The sequence below is a fragment of the Drosophila novamexicana genome, unplaced genomic scaffold (genome assembly GCF_003285875.2).
Source record: "Drosophila novamexicana strain 15010-1031.04,08,12 unplaced genomic scaffold, DnovRS2.1 tig00000689-arrow-pilon, whole genome shotgun sequence".
In the NCBI taxonomy this organism is placed as follows: Eukaryota; Metazoa; Arthropoda; class Insecta; order Diptera; family Drosophilidae; genus Drosophila; species Drosophila novamexicana.
This window is the reverse complement of record NW_020824818.1, coordinates 3,028,461-3,052,672: the sequence shown is the minus strand read 5'-3', so window position 1 is coordinate 3,052,672 and position 24,212 is coordinate 3,028,461. Positions and strand designations below refer to the sequence as shown.

The window sequence follows — 24,212 nt, the reverse complement described above, 5'->3', positions numbered from 1 at the left end:
TATTTTGTACAAATGACAAAACGAGTAAAAAAACAAAACAACAACCGCAGCAGCAAAAACCAAGTACACTTATTAAAGTTTAAGCAACAAAACAAAACAAAACAAAACAAACAACAAACAAGAACAACAACCAATTTAATATGCAATTACCGTAACAGTAGTTGATAAATCAAAATAAAAAACCAAAATTGTAACATTTAAAAGAAGCCGTTTACTTATTTTGAATTGCGCGCGCAGCAGGTTTTCCGTTTTTGTCGCCACACCGCAACCTCACTTGCGGCGAATTCATTTGGACTCAACAAAATCATGTTAAACTTAACAGGACTGCGTGAATTTTACTGCCGCTGTTAAGATTAACATTTTAGAAAACAGCATCGGCTTTTGTGCAACTGCATTCTAATTAATATTTATAAATTATTGTTGTTTATGTGCCAAATATTTGTTGCAATTCTTTAAATTACATTTTATTTATTTATATATATTATGTTTATATTGAAATATGTTAAGCAAATTGTCGGCGCAGCTTATTGCAGAAAAATAACCATTTCCTGTGCTGTAAAACGCCGTTGGCAAACTTTAACACTTTTCAGCACTTGCTTTCTTGTAGTTTTGCCGTGTGCTTGTGGCGCAGCTTGTTTAAACATTTTGTAATTTTTTTCATATTTTTGTTTTGTTTTTGTTTGTGTGCTTAACTTTTCTTATTAAGTTTGTATTTAACAGTTAAGCTGACGCTCAAGGCACAGCCAAAGCGCAGCGAAGCAACAAGAAAAGCCCTTGCAAGAATTGGCGTGCATATTTGTTGTTTGCGCGCCATTTTGATTTCAAGCTGTGCACGTGTTTCGCTTGTTTTGTTTTTGTGTGCAACATGGAACAAAAAAGACGAGTTAATGTTGAGAACCAAAATTCGGCTGCATTTGTGGCGGCAGCGAATCATCAAAGCAAAACTCAACGTCGCAGGCGCCAGCGACAGAATCAAAAACGTCGCGCCGACGAAAAGCTATGTGAAACCTGCTGCCGTCAGTCCCAGTCAGTCGATGGCAGCGCCAAATTGGAAAAGGAAGTGCAGAGTGAGAGGGCTGCCAAAAAGAGCGCGCAGCGCAGCAAGCGGCGCAGTCGCAAGCGCAGAACGATGGCGCAAAGACGCGCATCCGAAGCTGCTGAACTGGAAGCGATAACACGGCAAAATCCTACACCCCTCTCCTCGTCGAACAACTCGTTCGGCTCGGCGGAGTCGACGTTGGAAAAGCCGCTGATATTTGATTTTGCTGAACTGCTGCGATCGCCGGCCGAGCAGCATATCAAAGCAGAGGCGAAGCAACAGCTGAATGCAGGCGAAGCCTGCAGCGAGAGCGCACAGTGGGTAGCCGATATAAAGAAGCAACTTTCCAGCAACCAAATGACGTCAGCTCAATTGCCTGGCATGCAGCACTGGTCCCCGTTACCCAAACAGTCGTCAATAAAGGTCGCACAGTGGGCAAACAAAGATGCCAACCAGACAGAAGTCCCGCAATATCGGGCCCAACAGTGGGCAGACGATAAAGTCTATGAGCAGCAGCCTGATATGAATTCCACTCATCAGTCGTGGATCCAGGAGAATCCATTTGCGCAAGTGCCAAATTGGCAGTGGGTTCAACATTTTGAACAAGCTACGGCGCTGGCAGAACAGTGGCACCACTGTGGCGCACAGTGGTCCGCTGTCAATAGTGGGCCGTACATGGCTGCTGGACCGGACGAGACGGGTAACTATCATGGAAGGGTTTATTATATGGAAACAAACACCTACACGCAGTGTACGCTCAACAATAACAACCACGCACAGCAACAGCTGCCGCAGGAAAGTCAACAACAACAACAACAACAACAACAGTATCAGCATACGAGTGGCGTTCAGTGCTTTAAGAGATGCCGTGTAGCACAGTATCCAGACTCTGTTCAGCCTGCACATCAGTTTCAGGAGCAGCAGCAATATCTGACTTACTGGAATCAGCTAGCGTAAGGTAAGTCTCTTAATTTGTATTCTCTCGCTCTTATACATCAATGCACTCTTAACTAGTTGTAGTTGCTTGCTTGCACTTTGAAAGCTTTACAGCTTTTATTAAGTCTACAATTTTTGAGCATTAAACGTCAGGCAACAACAGCTTGTGGCTGTAGAAAGCTGCATAGCTTTTACAAGTGCTGCACGAGCTTTGAAGTTTTAAAGTAAAGCAGCAAAAAGTTAAACTGTTTGAATATCAAATTCTATGGACAAGACTTTAATTTATCAGGCAAATGCCTCATCAGCATAATAACTGTGTACAACATTTATTTTTGAGCAGTTGCCAACAAACATAAAAAAAAAGTTTATATTAATATGTTTATTGTGAGAGCAGCTATTAAATATCCATCAAAACATTAGGATAACAATCATATAAGAAGCTACAGTTATAAGGCGGTAAAAGGTGGTAGAAATGTAAATTATTGTATTTACTGTGGTCTGCACAGTTTTGCGGGCGCAGTTGCCTTAGTGGAGATTATAGCAATACGCACACACACATGCATACAAATTACACATACGTATTAAGTATGTGTTTATATGTATTTGCATGTAAACACTTGCTGCTTGCGCCACATAGAGAGCCGCAACAACAGCAACAAACCAATGCACAGAGAATGCTACGATTTTAAGGGGGAGAAGTGTAGAGGCACAACTTCCCCCGCGCAGAGTTCAATGGTCTTTTGACACAAATGATGTCAAGTTGAGCTTCTTGCCTGCTGCTTTTGCCTGGTGCAGTCGCCACTCGGCTTTCGGCTCATTTGCCCGCCGCTCGCTCGCAGCTCAGTCAGCTGCCGTTCTAGGCTTGCAAATCCTTAGTGCCAGTGTGTGTGCGTGTGCGTGTGCGCGATGGTTTTACTGTTTGTTTGGGTGCCTTTTTGACTGTTGGCCCAACGTTAGTTCGCTGCTGATGTGCGGCCGGCGTTCTCTCGCGCTCTCTCTATCTCTCCTTCCTCCCTAGCAGAGAACCTACCGCAATCTGTTTCGTCGTCATCGACGTCGGCGTCGTCGCTGCATTTCCTTGTTTATGTTTTGTATCCAAATGTAGGGTATTCGGCTAAGTGTTGGAGCGTGATTGAGTGAGAGAGAAAGAGAGAGCAACTAATTCACAGAGCGAAGAGCATGTGCAGTACCGTTATATTGTTGACTGACTGTTGCAGCGAGTGCGCTTCTGCTTCTGCTGACGCTGTTAGTGCCGCTGCTGGGGCTGCTGTACCTGCGCATTCGGCGCTGCAGCTTTTGTTATTGTTGTGTCGCTTCATCTTCCGCTTCTTCTTCTTCTCCATTTAATGTATCAAATTTTGTGTTGTCTGAACAGTGGTTCAGACTTTTGATATTATATTGATATTTGTATTTTGAGTTTAATAATTAATTATAAATTATTTTGTAGATTATCATCGTTTATCGAAATATGAGATAGTAAAAATAATTGTTTAAAAAAATACATATATGTACATATGTATGAATAGAAAATGCAGGGGTCCTTTCCGTATAAGAGTCAACCGGCTCCATTTTGAAAACACTTAATATTTGTTAGCAGAATGTGAAAAACTTGTATATTATAAAATGAAAAATAGGTGGCTTAAAAAAAATTAATCAACTTTAAATTGATTGCAAAGGGTTTAGCAAACTCAAAAGTCCTTAAAAACACAGCGTAATGTCAAATAAGTCTCTTAAAATTGAAATTGTCAAATAAATAGGCCTAGCTTACGCAAAGCTTACCTTGCTCCACTGTTCTGTGCAAAAACTACGCAGTTTTGTTTCAGCATTCGTCTCGTCCGTGCTGCCGCGCAACTGTACGACCCAATGGAGAGAGAGTAGCTGCAGCAGTTGGCTGCGCTGTTGGCGTCGACTTCGACGTTTTCGTTGTCCTGGCTGCATTTATCCTGGCGGCAATTGAACACTTTAATCATTTAGTTCTTGCACTCTCCGGCAGCAAGTTGTGTTTTTTGATTATCGTCGTATCGTCGTCGTTTATAAATTGTTGTATATCGGTATAATACACACATCTAGCATACTCACATAATTACATATACATGTACATACATGCACATACACATATGTATGCATCGTATATTGTGTATATCCGTTCAAATCTACAATTTTGTGCGTGTACTTCAAAACTCATTTAAAACGAACCAAATTCCAATTTTTCAAATAAAAAAAAAAAGCAAAACCTATGCTAAAATTGTGCAAAAAATAAGTGAAGAATAATTTTACGGCGCTCTTTCTAGCACTCAGCCAAATGCAACAAAAGTAAGCAACGGTTAACTATGAAAAAATGTAATTACCAATTGTTTCTGTGCTTGTAATTGCATATTAGCATGTAAAGTGCCCACACCCATGGTCGATTTTTCGCATTTACATACACACAAGCATGCACACACATACATACATATATATGCATGCAAGCACACTCACGATAGTAAAAACTTGGCTCAATGGGCGGCCCTGCGTCGCTGAGCGCATTTCTCTACACTTTGCTGCCAAATGCCGCCTACACATACACACTTACACTCACATACACAAATACAGCTGCGTTTCGTGCAGCGCCGGCTGCAGTCGCCGTTTAACCTAAAAAACGCAGTCGACGTTGGCGTCGCCGCTTGCAGCTAAATGCGCTCTCTAGCTTATGCTCTCCTGCTCTCTATGCATTGCATATCTTAAGGCGCGCTCAGCTGACAGCTGCTGCTGCTGCCGCTGCAGCTGTGTTGACTGCGCCGCGGCTGCATTCACTCTCTTTTTCTCTTTATTTTTTTCTTTTTGCCGCACCCAAAAGCAACGTTGCCTAGCTTTCCTCTTGCTGTCTTCTGCTCCTTCTCCTCCTATTCAATGGGACTTCGGCTGATTTTGGCTTTTGCTTTTGCCTGCTGCAAGGTGTGTCACTTTTTTGTTTTGTTCTAACGGTTTCTAGCCACTTTGCATTGCTTGCTCGATGCGCTCGAAATGGTGAAGGGTGGCAACAATGGGGTGGTCGTTTGAAAGAAGCTTTCGCTATATCCTGCGCTTTTGTAAGCGTCTATTAAGCGGAAACAATTTTAAACAATTTATGAATGAAAATTGCCGGTTTATGTTACACTACTTTTGGGGGCGGTGCAGCAAAAATGGGCGTATTCTTCTGTGAGTAGATGCAGCTTATTTTTTAGGTGCAGTTCTTTTCACATACTTTGGCCTTAGCAGGGTTATATACAATGTAGTTGTTGCTTGTTAAATCTAACCTTTATATTGGACTCACATTCTGCGTCTTGTTTAGTTTACTTTACAGAAGTTTTAGAATAAAGAAAGATAAATAGAAGTGCAACTGTCGACTTTAATTCTGATCAAGTTCATTTCTTAGATCGACAATATTTGAATATTGGATAAATTATGACTTGTAAAAAATAATTGAATCGTTAAAGTGTTAAAGTTTATAGTTTTGTTTAAGGTATAACTCTTATTTTAACAACTACTATAATTAATACTATACAGTGATTATTCTCTTGGGCGAGCTTCAAGAGGAGGAAAGTCCGTTGGGTTAGTTTTTACTGTACTTATAAAAGCGCAGAATTACTGCCGACCATGCCTTAAGACAAATGAGGTGATCTTTCCTTTTCTTTATTTTCTTTTAAAAATCGTATATACATATATAAAGATAGCAGTCGTGTATATAGAAGATTGAAGTTTTTATCAATTTATTATATTTTAAATACAGTTTGCATATTTTTTATTCGTATATTTAGTATGATTATGTATGTATTATTAGGATCAATATCAAAGCTATCTATGTTTAGTAAAATTCTCTACACTTTTGAGCTTTTGTACACAAACTCTTTATGCAGCATATTCTGTTTGGCATAATTGTGAAATGCATTGTGTTTAATTAAAATTAAAAGCTCATTTATGAAAATGCCTTAATCAGACAGTACATAAAGCTAATGCGTATACGATATCAGATATTGGCAGCTGTTTTTAATTTGCAAACACATGTCGTTATACATATATATTTTAACAGCTGTATTGGTTCTGTTAGTTGCAAATGTTAGTTTGAGTGCTTTGCATAATGTGGCATAGCTTGCATAGCATGCCTCTCTGTTACTTCGCCATTTTACATATAATCCAATTATTGCGCTGTGGTTTCCTCGTACATAGACATGTCATCATCAGCTTCTATAGGCATTCGTACATATGTATGTACATACAAGCTAACATAGAGAGCACTCTGATCTATACACAACCACCCGCTAGGTGGAGGCCTTGCTCTTCACACTCGTACACACAATGGTAAATGCAAAGAGCATTACAGAGTGCTCTCACACTCCCGCATCACATGTATAAAGAACTCTCACGCTCACGCTCTCACTCTCTGCCCCCATGGCTATGTGATGTTTCGACTCTTCTTGTTGCCGTTTGTCTTTCACTGCGGCGACGGCATAAAAATACTTTCCATAGCGCTCGCTGAATCAGTTTATTTCTGTTCTGTTGAGTTGCAGGAACGTGTTATTTTTCTACTTTCCGTTTGATTTTATTTCCTTATTATTATTATTATCGTTATTATTATTATTATTACTGTTAAACATTTGTTTCGTGTTCGGTTCGGTTTGGCTTTAGTTTAGTTTGGTTTGGTTTGGTTTTTCGTTTTTCGCCGTTTTGTTAACTTTTTCAAATACCAAACAAAACTAAAACATTATCAAACGCCAATTATTTTGCATAAGTATTCGCCTAAATCTTTCGGTTTGTTTGTTTTCGATTATTACAAAAGTAGCATAAGCAATCCCCCCAAAAAAAAAAATTAAAATAAAAAAAGTGTTTCGTAATCGCATCGAAATTCAAAGAGCAACAAGTTTTATTTACATTTCTCAATTTGAAATTTGCTTGTCAAATTCAAAGGTAATATATTGAATATTTTTTGTTGTTGTTGCATTTATGTAATTTCCACTTGTAATTGACGGCATGAAAACCGATTTCAATATTTTTATATATTTCCCATTGCCACTTAACCTCAAAAGTGCGTCGCAGCAGCAGCAGCAGCAGCGACAAAGTCTTCATCGCATTCGTTTTGTTATTTTAAAAATATTTCGAAAATATAATTCTTGGTACTTCTGCCGGCTCTCAATACATATGCCGTCGTATCGTAGCGCTCCCCTGCCCGCCAGTTGTTTGTTTATTTTTAAAATATTAGTTTTTCGCACGATTTGCGTTCTGCCAGCCCGAGAAAATGGAAGAAAATAAAAAGAAAATATTTGGCCAAAAAACAAAAAAAAAAAGCACGGCAAAGGTGAACATGTTGGGATACAGTATAAAGCGAATTAAATACGTAGTAGGTGAAGGCCACAGACATTGAAAAGGTTTAGACAACAATCTGGTTTGGATGAATTAGACGGATTGTTAAGGTGTAGACTAATCTATGTGTGGAAACTTAGAAAACAAGCTGAAGCTTATATATATATAAATAAAATAACAATTTTGAAAATTGATTCAAAAGCCATATTTGACGTTCTCTTTGATTATGTATTTTTATTATTTTTGAAAATTACTTAGCGGAGCTACCTTTTCTTACCTTACCTTACCTTAAAAATGCTTATTTTAGAGATTTTCTGGATCAACATTAATTTTCGTAAACTATCTTTTTGTTTGTGGAACAGATCTAAATTTGATTAAATATATCAACATTTAAATTAATAACTATTTGTCACACTAAGGAACCTTCTTTCTCTAATCTTTACGGCCATAAATTATAGCTGCTAATCAACATAGATACTATAGAATTTTGATCAGTATAACGATAAAAAATTGCCCTCTTATTTCGACGAAACAATGCACCTGCTGTCCAAACTTTTGGATCAACCATTGCAGATATGTACACACGCAGGCTAGATATATATTTGTTCGACGTATGTATTACATTTGGCTTTCATCAATTTCAAACAATTCGATTTGTTGGCTGCTTGCTCTCAGCCTAAACCCAAAGAGAATAATGCTCAATTGGGCAGCTCAACAGGAAATCAGCTGAGTCAGCAGATGTTATTCAGAGTAAAAACAAAGATTTATGAGGGCGCAGTTGCAAGGCAAGTTGCGCCGGAAGAACATCGAACATTGAATGAACATTTTTATGACACATTTAAAACTTATTATTATAATAGTTATTAGTTGTAGTAGGATAATAGTAGGTAATACTAGACTATCGAACTCTTAGCCAAGACAGCACAGCACAGATGAATTCAAATTAATATGAAGCTTAGATACATATGCCAAATAATGGCTATTATTGTTGTCTTATCTACCTATCTATTCTATCTTTTAATATTTTAAATAATTCTTAAACAATTGCTTAGACAATTGTTTGGTTTAACCAACACAAAAAGTAAAGTTTTCTATTGGTTTAGCAGAATGCTAGTATTAGTGAAGGATAAAATGTGTATTATAGAGTTTTTTACAAGCATTGGAATGCTTTGTAAAATAATTGTTTAAGATTAACAGAGAGGCAGGTTCCATCTAATCACTTTGTGCTCCTGCTTGCCCCTCGTTATCCCGTATAACCCTTAAGGCAATCATTGGGTTTGGATTTGTTAATTAAGTTGTTTAAATTATTTCCAATTATATGCTTTTCAATATATATTACTACTATATTATATAGGTTTGATTGTATTGGGTAGGTTTTTAGTTTTCTTCAGCTCGTTTTTCTTTTTGGGTATTATCCGTGTTTGCCTTTGACCTATTTTAATTGCGAAACTATTTGCAATTTCATTGCCTGGCCCCGCTTCCAATTAGGCTGTGCGTCAATTTAATTACATCGATTTTTCTGTCAGTTTTCGGATCTGTTTCCCGTGCCCGCATGCAGCAACAACAGCAACAACAGCAGCAACGGCAGCAGCAAATGCAAATAGACCACGTTGACATTTCTAGGTATTCATTAAAAATGTTGAAACATGTTAGCTGTTGTTGCCTGCCCATCAGCTTGGTTGCCTGGCCACGCCCACGACTATTTTGGACTGCATGTCATTTAAATTAAATTAAAATAATTGATTTTACTTGCATTTTCTTTGTTGCAGTTAACTTTCGGACATACATATATAACGTATACGCAGTGTGCACTCAGTTGAGGGCACTTATAACTAGGCTATAGTAAACGGTTCAGCTTAAATCAATTTCTATTTTCCACTTCCGTTTGCTCGTCTCGTGCGTCGTGCTAGGTAAGCGCTTAAATTGAATAAATATTCATATATATAAAAATATAGTATAATTTTACCTAATCGTTGTATTTTTCTTCCTTTTCATTGCAGATTTCAAAACGCGTTACAGCAGTATTATCTAAAAGAGAACTCTATTTAACTATCCAAGTAGTGTACAGTCCAAGTTTGTTTTCATTTGAACAAAAAAGAAGCCGTAAAGTTTTTGCACTTCATTTTCCCAACTAAACTATACTTATTCCAGTTAGGACTCATTCTTTAAGTAAGCTTTAGCTGAGTTTCTTTAAAAATGTATATTTTAGTAAATGTGAGCTGAAGTTGAGCAGGTATTTAGTTTGTTCTAAGTTAGATAAAAGTTGATTGAGCAAATCGATAAAGTTAAATAAGTTCTTTTAAAAATTGTCTATATGAATTTAAATTATTTAATTTATTTTCCATTTCTAAACTTTAAGAAACCTCAATGAGAAAATTATAATATCCCTTTCAAGGGTACAGTTTTATTTCAAATAGAGCAGAAAAGTGAGTTTATATACAATTTGATTAAAAAAAGCTAAAAGTATATAGAATGTATATGCGATATCGTGCAATAATTTTTCTCAGCTTGCTCTTTTGTCGAGCTCATTAATTGAATAGGTTCAGTAAAGTTTAGTTGGGTTAAGGCTTATCATTTGTAATTCCTTAAACTCTTCGCCTTTGCTTTTGCAGCACAGTTGAGCTTAAAGTTTCCTCGCTAAACCTCACATTTATCCTGTACCAACAGCGGCAGCAGCGAAATGGTCGAGGGTCAGTCAGCGGTTCAACAGCAGCAGCAATCGGGCACTGGCTCGTCCAGTAGTGGCACAGGCGGCACCACGGCTGGAGCCGGTGGCGCCACCGCCGGCAACGTGGCCAACAGTCAGGCCCAGCAGAATGGCGGCTCGGGTTCCAGTGTGGCTGCAGTAACTGCGACTGCTGCCCCGGCAGCAACGGCCAACAATGCAGCAGCCAATAACAATAATAATAACAACAACAACACTGTAGCAACAAACAACAACAATAATAACAACAACAACAACGAACCGGATCCCAAAACAAATTTGATAGTGAACTATTTGCCGCAAACAATGTCGCAGGACGAAATACGTTCGTTGTTCGTGAGCTTCGGTGAGGTGGAGAGCTGCAAGTTGATACGCGATAAGGTGACAGGTGCGTCAAATTAACCAACTATTTCCAACAGACTATATGGTTAATCTTTAATGTTGTTTGTCTAGGTCAAAGTCTGGGCTATGGCTTCGTGAACTATGTCAAGCAAGAGGATGCGGAGAAGGCCATCAATGCACTCAACGGTCTACGTCTGCAAAACAAAACCATAAAGGTGCGCCCAACAAAACTAAGGGGTATTCACGCTAGCAGATGTCTGGCCTAAACACTCTTCTATCAGTCAGCATTACCCATGAACCGCATTGAACTACCGACATCTATCATTACTGTATTAATCATATCAAATGATGCAACTTTTTATAGAGCTGAAATCCTTTGCCAGCCATCTGCCTATCGTAAATACCCTCATTAGTTTCCATATAATATGTATACATATATGTGCCTACATATTTAATGTTATTGTCAATTTAGGTCTCCATTGCGCGTCCCAGCTCGGAGAGCATTAAGGGTGCCAATTTATATGTATCGGGTCTTCCAAAGAATATGACACAGTCCGACTTGGAATCATTGTTTAGTCCATACGGCAAGATCATAACTTCGCGCATACTTTGTGATAATATCACTGGTAAGTTTAAATAATATATATTAAATTCACGTATAATTAAGGCATGTCCTAGGCATGTCTCAGCTATAATTAATTTCTATTATTATAAGCGATACATATATATACATATATATATATATATATATATATATAAGTTGTTCTATATGCAGAATAAGCCAGTATATTTCCGAATTGTTTGTTTTGCCATCTCGTGAGAGATTGCCCCAATTATCGTAATTATATCTAACATATAAGCATGTCTGGCTTATATAATATATACTTTTATCTTAACTAATAGAGTTAAGTGTCTTCTGTGAGGCTGGCATTATTTCTGCCTTTAGAGCGCACAGTTTATTTTGAAATTTTGCTGGCGCTACACTTTTATAAGTTGACATTTCTTTAATAATGCAAAAAAATTTGTTTACAATTTTATTTTTTCATGAACACAAAAATAATTGAAACAAACTAAACACACACAACTCTCAGATGAACATGCGGCGGGTAGGTTTTTTAATTTTTATTTAGCTGTTTAAATCGCAATTCATCAATTTCTCATTTGCACATTGCTTGGCATTAATTCGGTTGCTTCTCTTGAGTTCATTTAGTTTTTTTTCAAGTGCTTTTTGCTTGTTTTGTGGGCGTGTGTTGATTTTATTTTCTGAAAATTGTTTAGTTTTTATCCTGTACTTAGTGTAGGAAAGAAAAGAAGAGACAAGATTAGGGACTTCTTAAAGCCCAAATACCTGCAGGAAACATTTTATTTGTTTTGACAGTAAAATAAGCTATTTATGAAGAAAGTTAGCGAAGTACTTATTACTTAGAAGAAATCTTATAATATAGGATACTGTAAATGTAATAAATTTAATTTGTATTGAACAAACTTGTTTGAAAAAACATTTATATTTTATTTATATTTAAATTTCAATTTATTTACGTTCATATAATCGATACAGCTAAAGTATATCCACAGGTCGGGTTTATTTAACAGATTTAAAATATAGAAACCAATAAAAGCCTCTGATTCGGGGCTTACATCTTACATTTTTCTTAATAATCTTACATTGTGACTCAAGAAGTTTCATGCTGTTGCAGCAATTGTTGCGCCTCTAACCGGGTATAGGGTATCTTCCAGTTAAGCATGTTCGACTAGTGTGTTATAAATGTTTATTTTATTTAATGCTTTTCTTTTTAAATTATTTTATTTGGACCTTATAAGAAAAAAGCATATTTCTGTTTTTGCATTTATATTTTTTATTTGTTACTAATGCATTTAATTTTTTTTTTATTTTCCCAACAATACACAAAACCACACAAAACACCAACAACAAATTCAAATAATACCGAAAAGAAGCGCACGCTGACCACCCCGACAGTATGTATAAGTGACATTTAACTTGCATTTATAATTTATTGTTTTTGTTTTTTTTTTGGCTTCAATATTGCGTCGCTTTGCAAGCCAAAAGTCCTGTCACGCACAATGATCAAGCCGCTGCAAACTCATACGCATTGTGTTCGCTAGCTGTGAAAACTGGAGTTGGGCTCAAAAGATATTTAACAAGTATTCTCTTTTTCTTATTCTTTCGCCTAGGTCTCTCCAAGGGCGTCGGCTTCATACGCTTCGATCAGCGCTTTGAGGCAGATCGCGCCATCAAGGAGCTAAACGGCACCACACCGAAGAATTCCACCGAACCGATAACCGTTAAGTTTGCCAACAATCCGAGCAGCAACAAGAACAGCATGCAACCGCTGGCCGCCTACATAGCGCCACAAAATACGCGCGGCGGACGCGCTTTTCCAGCAAATGCAGCCGCCGGCGCCGCAGCAGCAGCAGCTGCTGCCGCCATCCATCCCAACGCGGGCCGTTACAGGTCAGCAAAGCAAGTAATGATGCAGTTTGATATGACCTCAAGTAGAGTAAGAAAATGAACTGAGAGTGAGGGAGAGACGCTCCTAAGAAAACCCTACACCTTACTTATAAGCTCTATGGAATAACATGGCTTATATTAGGCATAAAGGGGGCTGACTTTAGAGTCCGTAGAATGCTTCCCAGAAATATTTTAAAATAACCGTATAAAAGTTACTCAGAAGCATTAGTTGAAGCTAAGAAAGATAGGTAATTATAGAATATTAAGACATCAATACACTTTGCTGATTTAGTTTCCTCGAATTCAGTATCAAGCTAGTTGCCTATGGTAAATTTTAACAGATATTTATATTAAATATTGATACAGCTTAGTTGGAGTGAAAGCGAGAAGCTAGAAGACGCTCAGTGAGAAGCAACAACTGTCACAATATCCTGCAGCTTAATTGTTTCTTGTTTCAATTACTCAAAGGGTTGCAGGGGAAAGAGACTTATGGCACTCTGATCGCTTATCTATTTTTTTTTCTTTCTAACCTAGCTCTGTGATCTCACGCTATTCGCCGCTCACCAGTGATTTAATTACCAATGGCATGATTCAGGGCAATACCATAACTAGCTCTGGTTGGTGCATTTTCGTCTACAATCTGGCGCCCGAAACCGAGGAGAATGTGCTCTGGCAGCTCTTTGGGCCGTTCGGTGCTGTGCAATCCGTAAAGGTGCGTCTGAGCTGACAAGTAGTTAATATAGGCTTTCAAATGTATATATGCTGTTGTTCTTTTCCATCGGTAGGTCATACGCGATTTGCAGAGCAACAAGTGCAAGGGATTTGGCTTTGTTACCATGACCAACTACGAGGAGGCTGTGTTGGCCATACAGTCGCTCAATGGCTACACGCTGGGCAATCGGGTACTTCAGGTCAGCTTCAAGACCAACAAAAATAAGCAAACGTAATTATTAACCAAGTTGGCTGCTGTTGTTAATGCCAATGCGGCGGCAGCGGCGCTGGCTGCCAATAGTTTGGTGCTCAATCACAATCACAACAACAACAACAATTACAACCATCAACACAACAACAACAGCAACAACATCTGTAGCATCAGAAACAATAATGCTGCCCATCAATTTGGCAAATATGCTAATCACAACAGCAACAGCAGCAACAACAACAACAGACATCACAACAACAGCAACCAAACTAACAAACAAAAACAGCAGACAACTTCAAGCAGCAGCAGCAGCAACAACAACAACAACAACAACAACAAGCACTCGCTGCCACTTTTGGCAGGAACAACCAAGGCAAATGCAACTGCAACAACAGCCACTGCGAACAATCGTCTAAGCAATCCACCAACAAGCAGCAACAACACCGTAACAACATTTATAAGCAACGGCAGCAGCAGCTACAATGGTAGCAGCAACAACAACAATAACAGCAACAACACCTCGTCCAATGCCACGTCCCATGGCGATGCCGGCGCCTGCTCAACCAGCTCTGGCAGCATATTGAAAACTTCCACGAAATTCATATACAATAAGCCACAAAATCATTTCGAGCTGCTGCAACAGCAGCTGCAGCTGCAGCAGGAATTTGCCCAGTTCCTCACAAATGTGGCAAACAGTGCAGCTGGGAGCGGTGCCTCTGCCACGTCCAATCATAACAACAGCATTGGCAATGCAGCCAGTGGCTCCAATGCGGCACGCAATGCTGCTGGCAACACGGCATTGTTGGGCAACTCAACAGCAACAGTTGCTGGCAACAAGAACAACAACAACAACAACAACAGCAATAACAACTATCAATCCTCATTTATGCCATCCTGGTCAAATTGGTTCTTCTAAATGATACTGATTAGCAGCGACTGGTAAATCCCTTTTTATATATTTTCTTTATTCAATTACTTTTTATCTATATATAGACATATATATATACTTTGTTTTTTTTTTTTGTATCATAATTTATCAGTTTAACTTTTTGCAAATGTTTTTTTAAATTTTTGAGTTAAAGTTTTAAAAAATACTGCATATACTCTCTACCTACTCAAGTTAGGTAAATTAGGGTATGATGCAATTTATATTTCGGTTTTTTTTTTCGTGGTTAAGTTTATGAACGTTTTTGAAATTTTGTTGCTACAAATTTGAAAGTTATATTTGTTTAATATTGTTTCTTAAGGTTCTTCCCTAAATTCGTTAAATTCAGTTTTTCTACTGATAAACAGGCAACGCTCTGCCATTATATTTTTTACGAATACCCTCACTAAACACACATACACGTCTTTTGTATCCGTGTTTAATTTGCACTAACATCAAAGTCTAGTCGCCTTTAGCAAAGCGCTAAAGCAACCAAAAATTTATGGTTAAGTTTTTGTTTGAAGAAAGCAACATACTCTAGAAATAGTTTAATAAATTTGGCAGAATGAAAACTGAAAGGCCAAAACCACCAAAAACATGACAAAGAGAAGAATATTTAAGTCTATTGATAAATGTATAAATACAAAGAAAAAAACGAAACAGAACTGAAATACGTTAAAAGAATAAAACGGCAACGTTTGGCATATGGTCGGAACCATTTAAAGAGAATGGCCCCAAGCTCGACATATGTTCGCGATTTGTTTATATATACATATACATATACATATACGAGTAAATGTGTAACTCTTGCTTAAAATAAAGATCGTATTGCATTATTATATACTTAAAGACACTTTTTATTCAAATATTTAATTATTAAATTCACAAGCTTCATCTAATCATGTGTCATGTTTTAAAACTTCTCCAATTCCCAACTATGTTAAACTATTTCTGAATCTATCCTGACGAGAGCAGTAACAAAATCGAATGTGCAACAAAAAATTACAAAATCTATAAACAAACCGAGAGCTAAATATACAGAGAATTTTTCGAATACAACGAATAAATGTTTAAGAAAAATTTAATGCTATAAAGCCCATATAAACTAAATAGAATTTTAATAACAAAATCAAAAAGAAGTTATAACAATAACATAATAAATAAATCACAGCTAAAAAACAATTTTAAAAAGAAATAACTTAAACAAAAACCAGCTAAAAAATTTATATGCACGCCATTCGAAAAATTTGAGAAATCAGAGAAAATGTCTATCAAATTCCCTCCCTAGAAAAAGAAAAGCTAAAAACGTAACTAACAAAAAGTACGTGGAAAACAAAAACAAATTGACAAAACGCGTTTCAGCAAAACGAATTTGTTTAAACCAAAAACCCAAACAGCAATAATAAAGGAACAATTAATTAATGCAAAACAAATTGCCAAATTAAATATAAAAAAAAACAACAAAAAAAAAAACAAAAATCAAAATTACAACAGAAAATTTGTATGCAGAAGAAAAATTCTTAAAAAAAAAAACGAGTGAAAAAGATTTACCTTAAAAGTGATTAAACAGAACTGTTGAGAAGGAATTATCGGAACCTTTCGACAAATGATATATGCATTTAAAAAGCCAGGCGAGAGATAACCGCAGATATGAGAAAATGTATAATCAGAGTTCTATAACATGAAAACATGGTGCTTGAGAGATTTCCTTGCAAAACTAGTTAAATGTACTAGACCCTAAAACCAAAAAAAGAAAAGAGAAATACGAATAGTTCTTGTTATAATATTCTATTGAAATATTCTTTTATTTTTTTTGCCTATATCTTGAGGTTTTTACCAACTTTAAGAATTCATAAAGGCGTGGGAGTCAGGAAACTGTTTTAATCATAGTCATATTATTTTATCTATTAGTTTTCTAACCCTTAATTCCTGCGTGTACGTCATCCCTAAATAATTCGCAATGTTGGAACACATTAAACTATGCTATATATTAACTCTATATAAAATCTATAACTATTAATAAAAAAAAAGAACAAAACCAACAAAAAAGTATATTATATATGATTAACAATATATTGATGTTGTGTATTGCAAATTTTAAATGTTTATACATATACATACATACCAGAAAAATGATTATAAATATATATTAACTCATGGCATAAATCACAAAACACTTTCATGTATACGTCAAGTAAATTTATTGCAACTATTTAAAAAGTAATCAACAAAACAAAGAAAAACCAAAAATGATAATGATATGTATGTATATTTACGATTACGATTATTAAGTATGTATGTGTGTGTAGTACATAGGCCCCAGCCTCCTAATATTTGTAGAGCTAAATGGCTTATTTTCACAAGCACAGAACTCATTCAGAGACACCAAGTGAAACGAATCATTTGATTCATTCGAATTATTTCAGTCATTCGAAACACTTGAGACGCTCGAATACTCATATTCATGCGCAAATGCTTGACTGAAATTAAAAAAATAAAAACCAAAAAAAAAAAAATATAAGAATAATAAAAATACAAACCCAAAAAAATTCGTTGCTTTAATGCGATGTATAAGAACAAAACCTTCCAAGAGAAAAAACAAAAAATGAGTAAAATTTGAAGCAGGTTCAAGAAAAACTATAAGAAGAAAACACCAAGAAACCCGACTTTTATAATCAGACACACACATTTTTGTGCATGTGCGATCTGAATTGGAAAAGGGGAATGCAGAATGCGTAATGCAATTAAGTAATGATAACAAAACAAAAAGAAACAGCAACAAATAGAAGAACAACAAAAAGCAATCGATTATATACATTTTTTAAGATGAAAATGTTTTATAAATATAATATATGAAAAAAAAACCTAAGAATAAACAAAAAACCAAGAAAGTATTTTAAAAATTTAAACATATACATGAATACTATATATACAATATATTATATTATATATACATATTATATATACTTAACGGTATTGGTAACGAACAAAAACACCGCACAATAATATACAAAGAAAAATGAATGAATAATACGTAATGACAAACCGCAAAGGATCTGATAACAGAAAGTTAAACTAATGCAAACAAGACTAAAGCAAAAGAATGAAAGAACAGAGAAAATAACTAAATAACGAGCAACTTTATAATTTTTACATGAAAAACGCAATAATGTTAACATTTAAAGATTGAAGACGATGAACAGAAACAGAAACAGAAAACAAAGCGCATATCTTGAAAAAAACGAATAAATAACGAAAAGAGCATGATGATGAAATCTATAATATAGATACGAAAAGTTACCACAAATTTTAACTAAAATGAAAGCTAAACAAATGTAAAACGCGAAACATTCGACGTTTAAATATGGTACACTTTTATACTTTTACACCAAAATATAAGGATAGTGCATACACATATACCTACGTATAATGTCAAAGATCTGGCGATCAAATAGTCGTCACGTTTTGTTCGTCGTTTCGAGGCACATTCGCGTTTGAAACCAAAAAGGTTGTGCAATGCCTGCAGGCGTAACCGGAACCGGAATCGCATTCGGAACTGGTTCCGGCACCTGCAGTGCTCTCTTTAAATGTCTCTCTCATACATACATACATACATACATACATAACACACATAAATACAAACAGAACAGAATACACCGCTCTCTCACTCCTAAACTCACCACTTACCTACTTAAACGAGAGTTGAATAGTCAAATGATCTGTGGGGAAAAGAAACCAACCTATTCAAGAATTGATCTAAGTATTTAAATGATGTGCTATACATTTACGGAATAAGCTTCTAGGCGTAGTTTAACTAACTGAACAGACACGAGTATTTACATTTTCTGTAAATTTCAACTAGAGTCGTTCTTACGTTGAATACCCCTTAGATTTGCTAATATTTAATGCAAAACATTGATTTAAATGTGTTTTTAAAAAGTTAGTTGTTCAAGGCAGCCAAATGTCGAAAAGGTTTTACCATGAGTACCCCTAATGTTGAATAATTGAAATGATTGAGTAAACCTAATGTTGAACAATTCTTACCATGATGACCCCTAATGTCGAAGTCAAATGTAATCTAAGTGTGTGTACTACCAACAGGATTTTTCTTGTTTTAATTTTTAAATTTTTCCTTCAATTTTGCTCAAAGGTTCTAGGTAAAAAAAAATGTAGCACTAAGCAGATTTACATGCCAATCAGACACACCTGCTATTATAGACCTATTTCAACAGTTAATTCAGTGCTTTAAATGTGTTTAATTTCGATTGTGACCCTCTCTTATGACCTGCTCTCTTAAACCTACAAAAAACTTTGGTAAAAATATTTGCAACAAAACAAAAATAAATAAAACAAAAAACTAACAATGAAAAAATATCTATCCAATGAAAATTTCGTAGTGCATGTCATCAGTAAAGTAAATATTGAAAGAAGCTCTCTCTCTATATGTTTGCATTAAATGTTAAAGCAAAAGGAAAACTAACAAAAAAAAAATATATTAAATTAATTATGTATAAACCAAACTTAGTCGAAAACAACTTAGTCAAAGGTACTAATTTTAAGCACTCTTGTTAAATGCAAAGCAAGCAGCATAAGCATTCACTTGAAACGATTGAGAAAACAGAATTAAAACAATTCAGAAGAAAAACGGAAATAATGAAGAAAAGAAGAAGTGAAACACAGAATACTTGCATTAGTTCTTTCAAGCTCAAGCTCAACATATGCATAATTTAATGTGAAACGTATTTAATTCAGCATAAGATATGATAAAAAAAGAAGAATAATTCAAATAATTTCTATTATCGTCTATGGTTTAGCTTACGTATAGTACTTGAAGTCAACATACTAATTATGACAGATATATATATATAAACAGATATATATATGTGTGTATTTAAACTATGCAGTTTTTTTCTCGTCGTTATAAACATAGTCAAAATATTGGTGGGCCGTATCGTATTGTAGTAGCAAATATTTAACTTAATCATGTCAGATAATAGAAACAACAATTATTCCAATTTAATTACAAAGTGCATATTTATCTATTGAATTACTGTCGAATTCTCTCATATGGGCTGTGGATTTAATGCCACGCCCAACCATACACTGACACACTCACACACCTTAAACAAATTTCTTCGAATTTTCATTCAATTAACTTAAACGAAAACAAAAGAAAGAAGAAAAAAACCACACAAATATGAAAACAAAAAACGAAACAAATTTATATAGCATATTTATGGTATACTCTGTGCAAGATTTATTAAAAATCAATTAAACTTCATTATGAATTAATCTGAGAATTTACAACAGCAAAAACACACACGAACACACACAAAATGAAGGAAACAACAATTTATTCAATAAAGCTATGAAATGATGTGTTTAAAAACAATTTCGGAAAATTCATTAATCATGGAACCAGTTCCAGGAGCTGATTGCAATCGAACAAAGGAAGTTAGGTAAGTTGTAAATCGAATATAATAATAGGTTATGTGTTCAAATAAACTTAAGAATCATGAATTTAATTTCGGTATTCACCGAACTTTAAATATGTTAATTATTCCTTTAGTTTTGTATCATTTCTATTCCCAAGTAGAAGCGCTTCTACCAAATTTGCACTTTTAATTAATGTCCTAATATTTACCTAAATTATCGCTAATTCAAAGGTTTTTGTAAGTCTGCTGAACATGGTCTGCTAAATTATTGACTGCTAAGTAAACAGCCATTAACCGGGGGGATAAATCTGCCTGTTCAATAAAGTGTAACACGTTGTGTGTATTTAAATTTATCATATTTTATATATCATATTTCATAGTACGTCACAAGTGCACTTAGTACTTTTTATATCAAGTTTAATTCTTTTGTATTGTATTATTTACAATGCACGTGGTAGAAGTTTCTTGCCGTTCTTCTCATTTAAATTTAGCCAACATGAACTTGAACTTGTCAAACTGAATTTATCAGCATGGTTAATAATTGAATTTAATAACAAATAGCAAAATATCAAAAAACATTTAACATTGAGATGCATAGTTTGCTTTATTTTTAAAACAAAATTGAGTTGGAAAACACGCCTTAAATATGCTACTTTTGAAAACCTGTAATGTACATTTACTCTGCAGAAGAAGATATCTACCATGAATGCAATTTTAAGCAGCCTGAAAGTGTTGCATATCTTGCTGTCAGATTGGTCGCGTAAACTTAAGTCTTCGTACTGTCTCTTTGTAGCCTTCCTTTCCCTTTCTGTCGTGGTGTGTGTGTGTGTGTGTGTGAGTGTGTGTGGCGCGGGGGCAGCGACTGTTGCAATGCTTTAAATATAGCATGCTTTTAGGCGAAGACATAAATTGCGAGCTGGCCAAGCTGTGGCTCGGCTGGGCGTGTGCTGTGCTGTACGAAATCTTACATAAATTTCGGTGGCATGCGGCATGTGGACAGCACAAATGGCTGCCACAACCGCAAAATGTGCAACGCAATGAGCTTTGCGGGTATGTAATGCATTTTGCATAGTTGAACATTTAAAGTAAAGAGCTTAAGGATCATGGTCATAATATTCCGGTGGTATAAATCGCCAGTTCTTGGCCAAATCGTTAATAGCCTCCACCATGAGGCGACTGATTATGGACAAAATTGTGCTGGCGTAGGCAAAAAAAAAATAAAGAAGTTTTCAATTTTGGAACTAGTTGGCTTTTAAGAACTACTCACTTGTGATCCACATTCGTACTCATATTCGTGAGGGGACTCGGAGCGTTATCCACAACTATCACTTGGTCATAGGTCTGGTTGAACTTGTTGCGTGTGCGTTCGGGGTTAATGCGCATAAAATTCGACTTGGATAGGTTTTTCCAGAAGAGTTTCTCGAATATGGTTATACGGTGATCGATGGCCATACTTAATTCAATAATTTCATTTGCATTCAGTTTGCGTTTCATTGACAAACGCTTGATCAGCTCCTCTCGTTCCGTCTGCTTCTGCTGTTCCTCGGTTAGCACAACGGGCGAACCATCGCCGCCGGCGCCCGGATCAATGCCCACGCCGCCACATGGTGCGCAGGTGCCATCGATATCGTAGATGTTATCGTCTTGCCTATCCTCGTTATTTTGCATATGGACACGTATGTTGAGGTGTAGAAAAGCGTGCTCCACGTAGCTATCTTCCTTCCACTTGGGATCGTCTATGGACTCGATTTCAGCCAACTCTGCCTTGGCTATAAGCGTGGCGGGATCAAGTATGCGGTGCACCTCCAGCACAATGGGTATGCGGCGAAAGAAGATGAGCCGGTCGAAGACGCTTACCTTTATCTCGCAGAGTTTCGAATGATGGCCCTTCAGTCGAAAAACCGATGGTTCGAACGTGATTGAAAAGAAATCGCTTATAATGTAGCTAGAGTAGAGAGAGAGAGAAGCATTTGAGTGAGTTGAGCGCTTGAAGAAGTTATGCTGGGACTTACTTTTGCCAGCGAAACTCCATGCATTTCTGTCCATAGTTGTGCACATTGACGAGCTGTGTGCGATTCTCCTTCATGCACAGTTCAAAGGTTAAACGGTTCGGATATATAATGTAAAGGTACTCGGAGGATTCTCTGTCCTTGAGCGGCATATCTGTTACCTCATTATCGTCTGTAGTAGTGCCACGGGCCTTGATCTTATACCGTGCCTTGGAGTTCTCATATGTCAGCATCAGCTCAAGCTGCGAGAAGATAAAGGTGAGACTTAGAGCGGGAAATAGTTTTCCACTTTCTTAAACTACTTTTCTGCGACTGTTATGCATGTTGTTTTAAAGGAAATAGGTAATTTCTTCAAAGTCAAGTCCTTAGAATCGTGACCACTCTATTCGTTGTTGAGCATTCATAATTAAATATGAAAAATAGAAGATTTTATGCTTACGTCATTCTCATAGTCCAAGGGTCGATATTCCACCAGCAGAGGCCAAACACTTTGCCTGGGCACCGTCAGATTTGAATTGTGCAGCTTGAAGCTGCGTTCGCGCGAGGAGAAAGCAAAGGCCAGATGTGTCATGGTTATGTTCTGGACCCAAATCGGTTGGGTAACATGATAAAAGTTTTTAATATTTATGGGCAATAGCTCCTTGGTGAGCAGACATCGCTCTGGATCAAAGGCTGTGATTTCCAGCTTGAAGCTCCACACAAATTTGCGATTGTCCCCAGTGCTAGGGTCAAAGGAAATCAGATCTAGCTCTCAGTATCTAGATTTTGGAAATACTTACTAGATTTCATAGGTAAGGTAATGTTCGCCATAGAGAAAGAAATGAGCGGTTACTGTGAGAGGTAATACCTCATCCGGCTTCAAATTGAGCTGCTCCTGGCTGATATGTATGAGCCGGCGATGCGGGCAGTGGAAGAGTTGCCGGAACTGATTGAAGCCCACGCGAGTTTGCAATGGCTGGCACTGGCAATTCTGGATGCGCTTCAACTTCAATTCCAGCGGCTTGGCGGACATGTTGCGCAGCCAGAAGATCATCTTCAGGGGTTGGCTTTGTATTTGACGCAATGGAACCGCCAGGACATGATCATGCTCCTGCTTGTTCGATCGAAGTTTCTTGTTGAGTCTGTCCGAGTGGATTATAGGGGTATTTGGATAGTGTTTTTCGGTCCACAGCCAAACGCTACTCACCCAGTTATATTGAAACTCTCCCAATAGTACAACTTAAGTATGGGCGGGCGTATGACTGTCAGGTTGTCCACCATTAACTTCTGATAGATCGGCAAGGGCTTCAGCACGCCCGTGCACGGATTTTTTGACATTTTTTTTTGTTTTAGATCAGTGCATGTGTTTTTTGTTTGTATTTATTAATATATTCAAACTCTCAATAAGTTGCTCTGATTTGAGCACGTAGTCAAATTGAAAGCTACAAATTTACCTTTAACACTTGCCGCACTGTGCTGCCACGCCCCACAAATCTCATTGCTCGACTTTGGCACGTTCTCTTAATGCCATTAGAAGTCTGCACTGCACGCCCCGGGGCGCCGCTGCGTGTTACACACTCGTAAATATTCATAAATGGTCAGCCGCACATACGAATACCTACACCAACACGAAAAGGGTCAGCCCTGCCAGATCCTTTGAATTTGGTACGCACACACACACACACACAATTCATAGCCTTGGGCTTTACGAGTGTGTTGGCGTTGCATAAAGGAGGGACTTTGTGGCATACGTCTGCTTGGCATCTACATTTTGAATCTTTTTGCATGCAAATAAGTTTAAGTAGAAGAATCTAGCTGGGACTCTTATTTAATTAAAAATAATTCAGTTAAATTATTATAATTGCTCTATACATTAAATTTAATTGTCGACTTTATTTGAAAATGAGATTTTTAGATTGCAGACAAATCTTAAAAATGTTTATTCCTTCTTTTAAATAATCGAACGATAATTAGAGTATTTATTAAAATTATACAAGGATCGTAGACAATTTTAAAAATGTCATCTAAGAAAATAAGATAATAATTTAAAAAGTAAAATTTAGTAAAAATTCGCAGTCATTTCAATCGTCTTAATAATAAAACAAATAAAACTCCTTATTCATTATACCCTGAAC

General features: G+C 36.6%; 2 protein-coding genes across 2 annotated transcripts; one reads left to right on the top strand and one right to left on the bottom strand.

The window, feature by feature from the left end:
* Positions 1-1,940: 1,940 nt before the first annotated feature.
* Positions 1,941-14,729, top strand: LOC115763061 (protein elav). The gene is given in 7 exon segments (XM_030705487.1): positions 1,941-1,992; positions 9,959-10,383; positions 10,449-10,552; positions 10,810-10,963; positions 12,531-12,810; positions 13,342-13,519; positions 13,593-14,729. Coding segments are annotated over 6 exon segments (2,181 nt in total). The 5' UTR covers positions 1,941-1,992; positions 9,959-9,971; the 3' UTR covers positions 14,646-14,729.
* Positions 14,730-20,694: 5,965 nt separating this feature from the next.
* Positions 20,695-23,469, bottom strand: LOC115763219. Its single transcript, XM_030705692.1, has 6 exons — positions 23,285-23,469; positions 22,878-23,219; positions 22,538-22,820; positions 22,102-22,340; positions 21,357-22,034; positions 20,695-21,286 (listed from the first exon to the last, which is right to left on the bottom strand). Exons 1-6 carry the CDS (start codon positions 23,413-23,415, stop codon positions 21,184-21,186), a joined length of 1,776 nt encoding a protein of 591 aa, XP_030561552.1. The 5' UTR covers positions 23,416-23,469; the 3' UTR covers positions 20,695-21,183.
* Between the last annotated feature and the right edge of the window lie 743 nt (positions 23,470-24,212).

What these genes read in the sequence shown, in the direction of transcription:
- LOC115763219 (XM_030705692.1), bottom strand. Translation starts at nt 23,415, where the DNA reads ATGTCAAAAAATCCGTGCACGGGCGTGCTGAAGCCCTTGCCGATCTAT. An exon ending in TACCTTACCTATGAAATCTA is followed by an intron (nt 22,821 to 22,877) that starts GTAAGTATTTCC and finishes CTTTGACCCTAG; the next exon opens with CACTGGGGACAATCGCAAAT. An exon ending in AGTACGAATGTGGATCACAA is followed by an intron (nt 21,287 to 21,356) that starts GTGAGTAGTTCT and finishes TGCCTACGCCAG; the next exon opens with CACAATTTTGTCCATAATCA.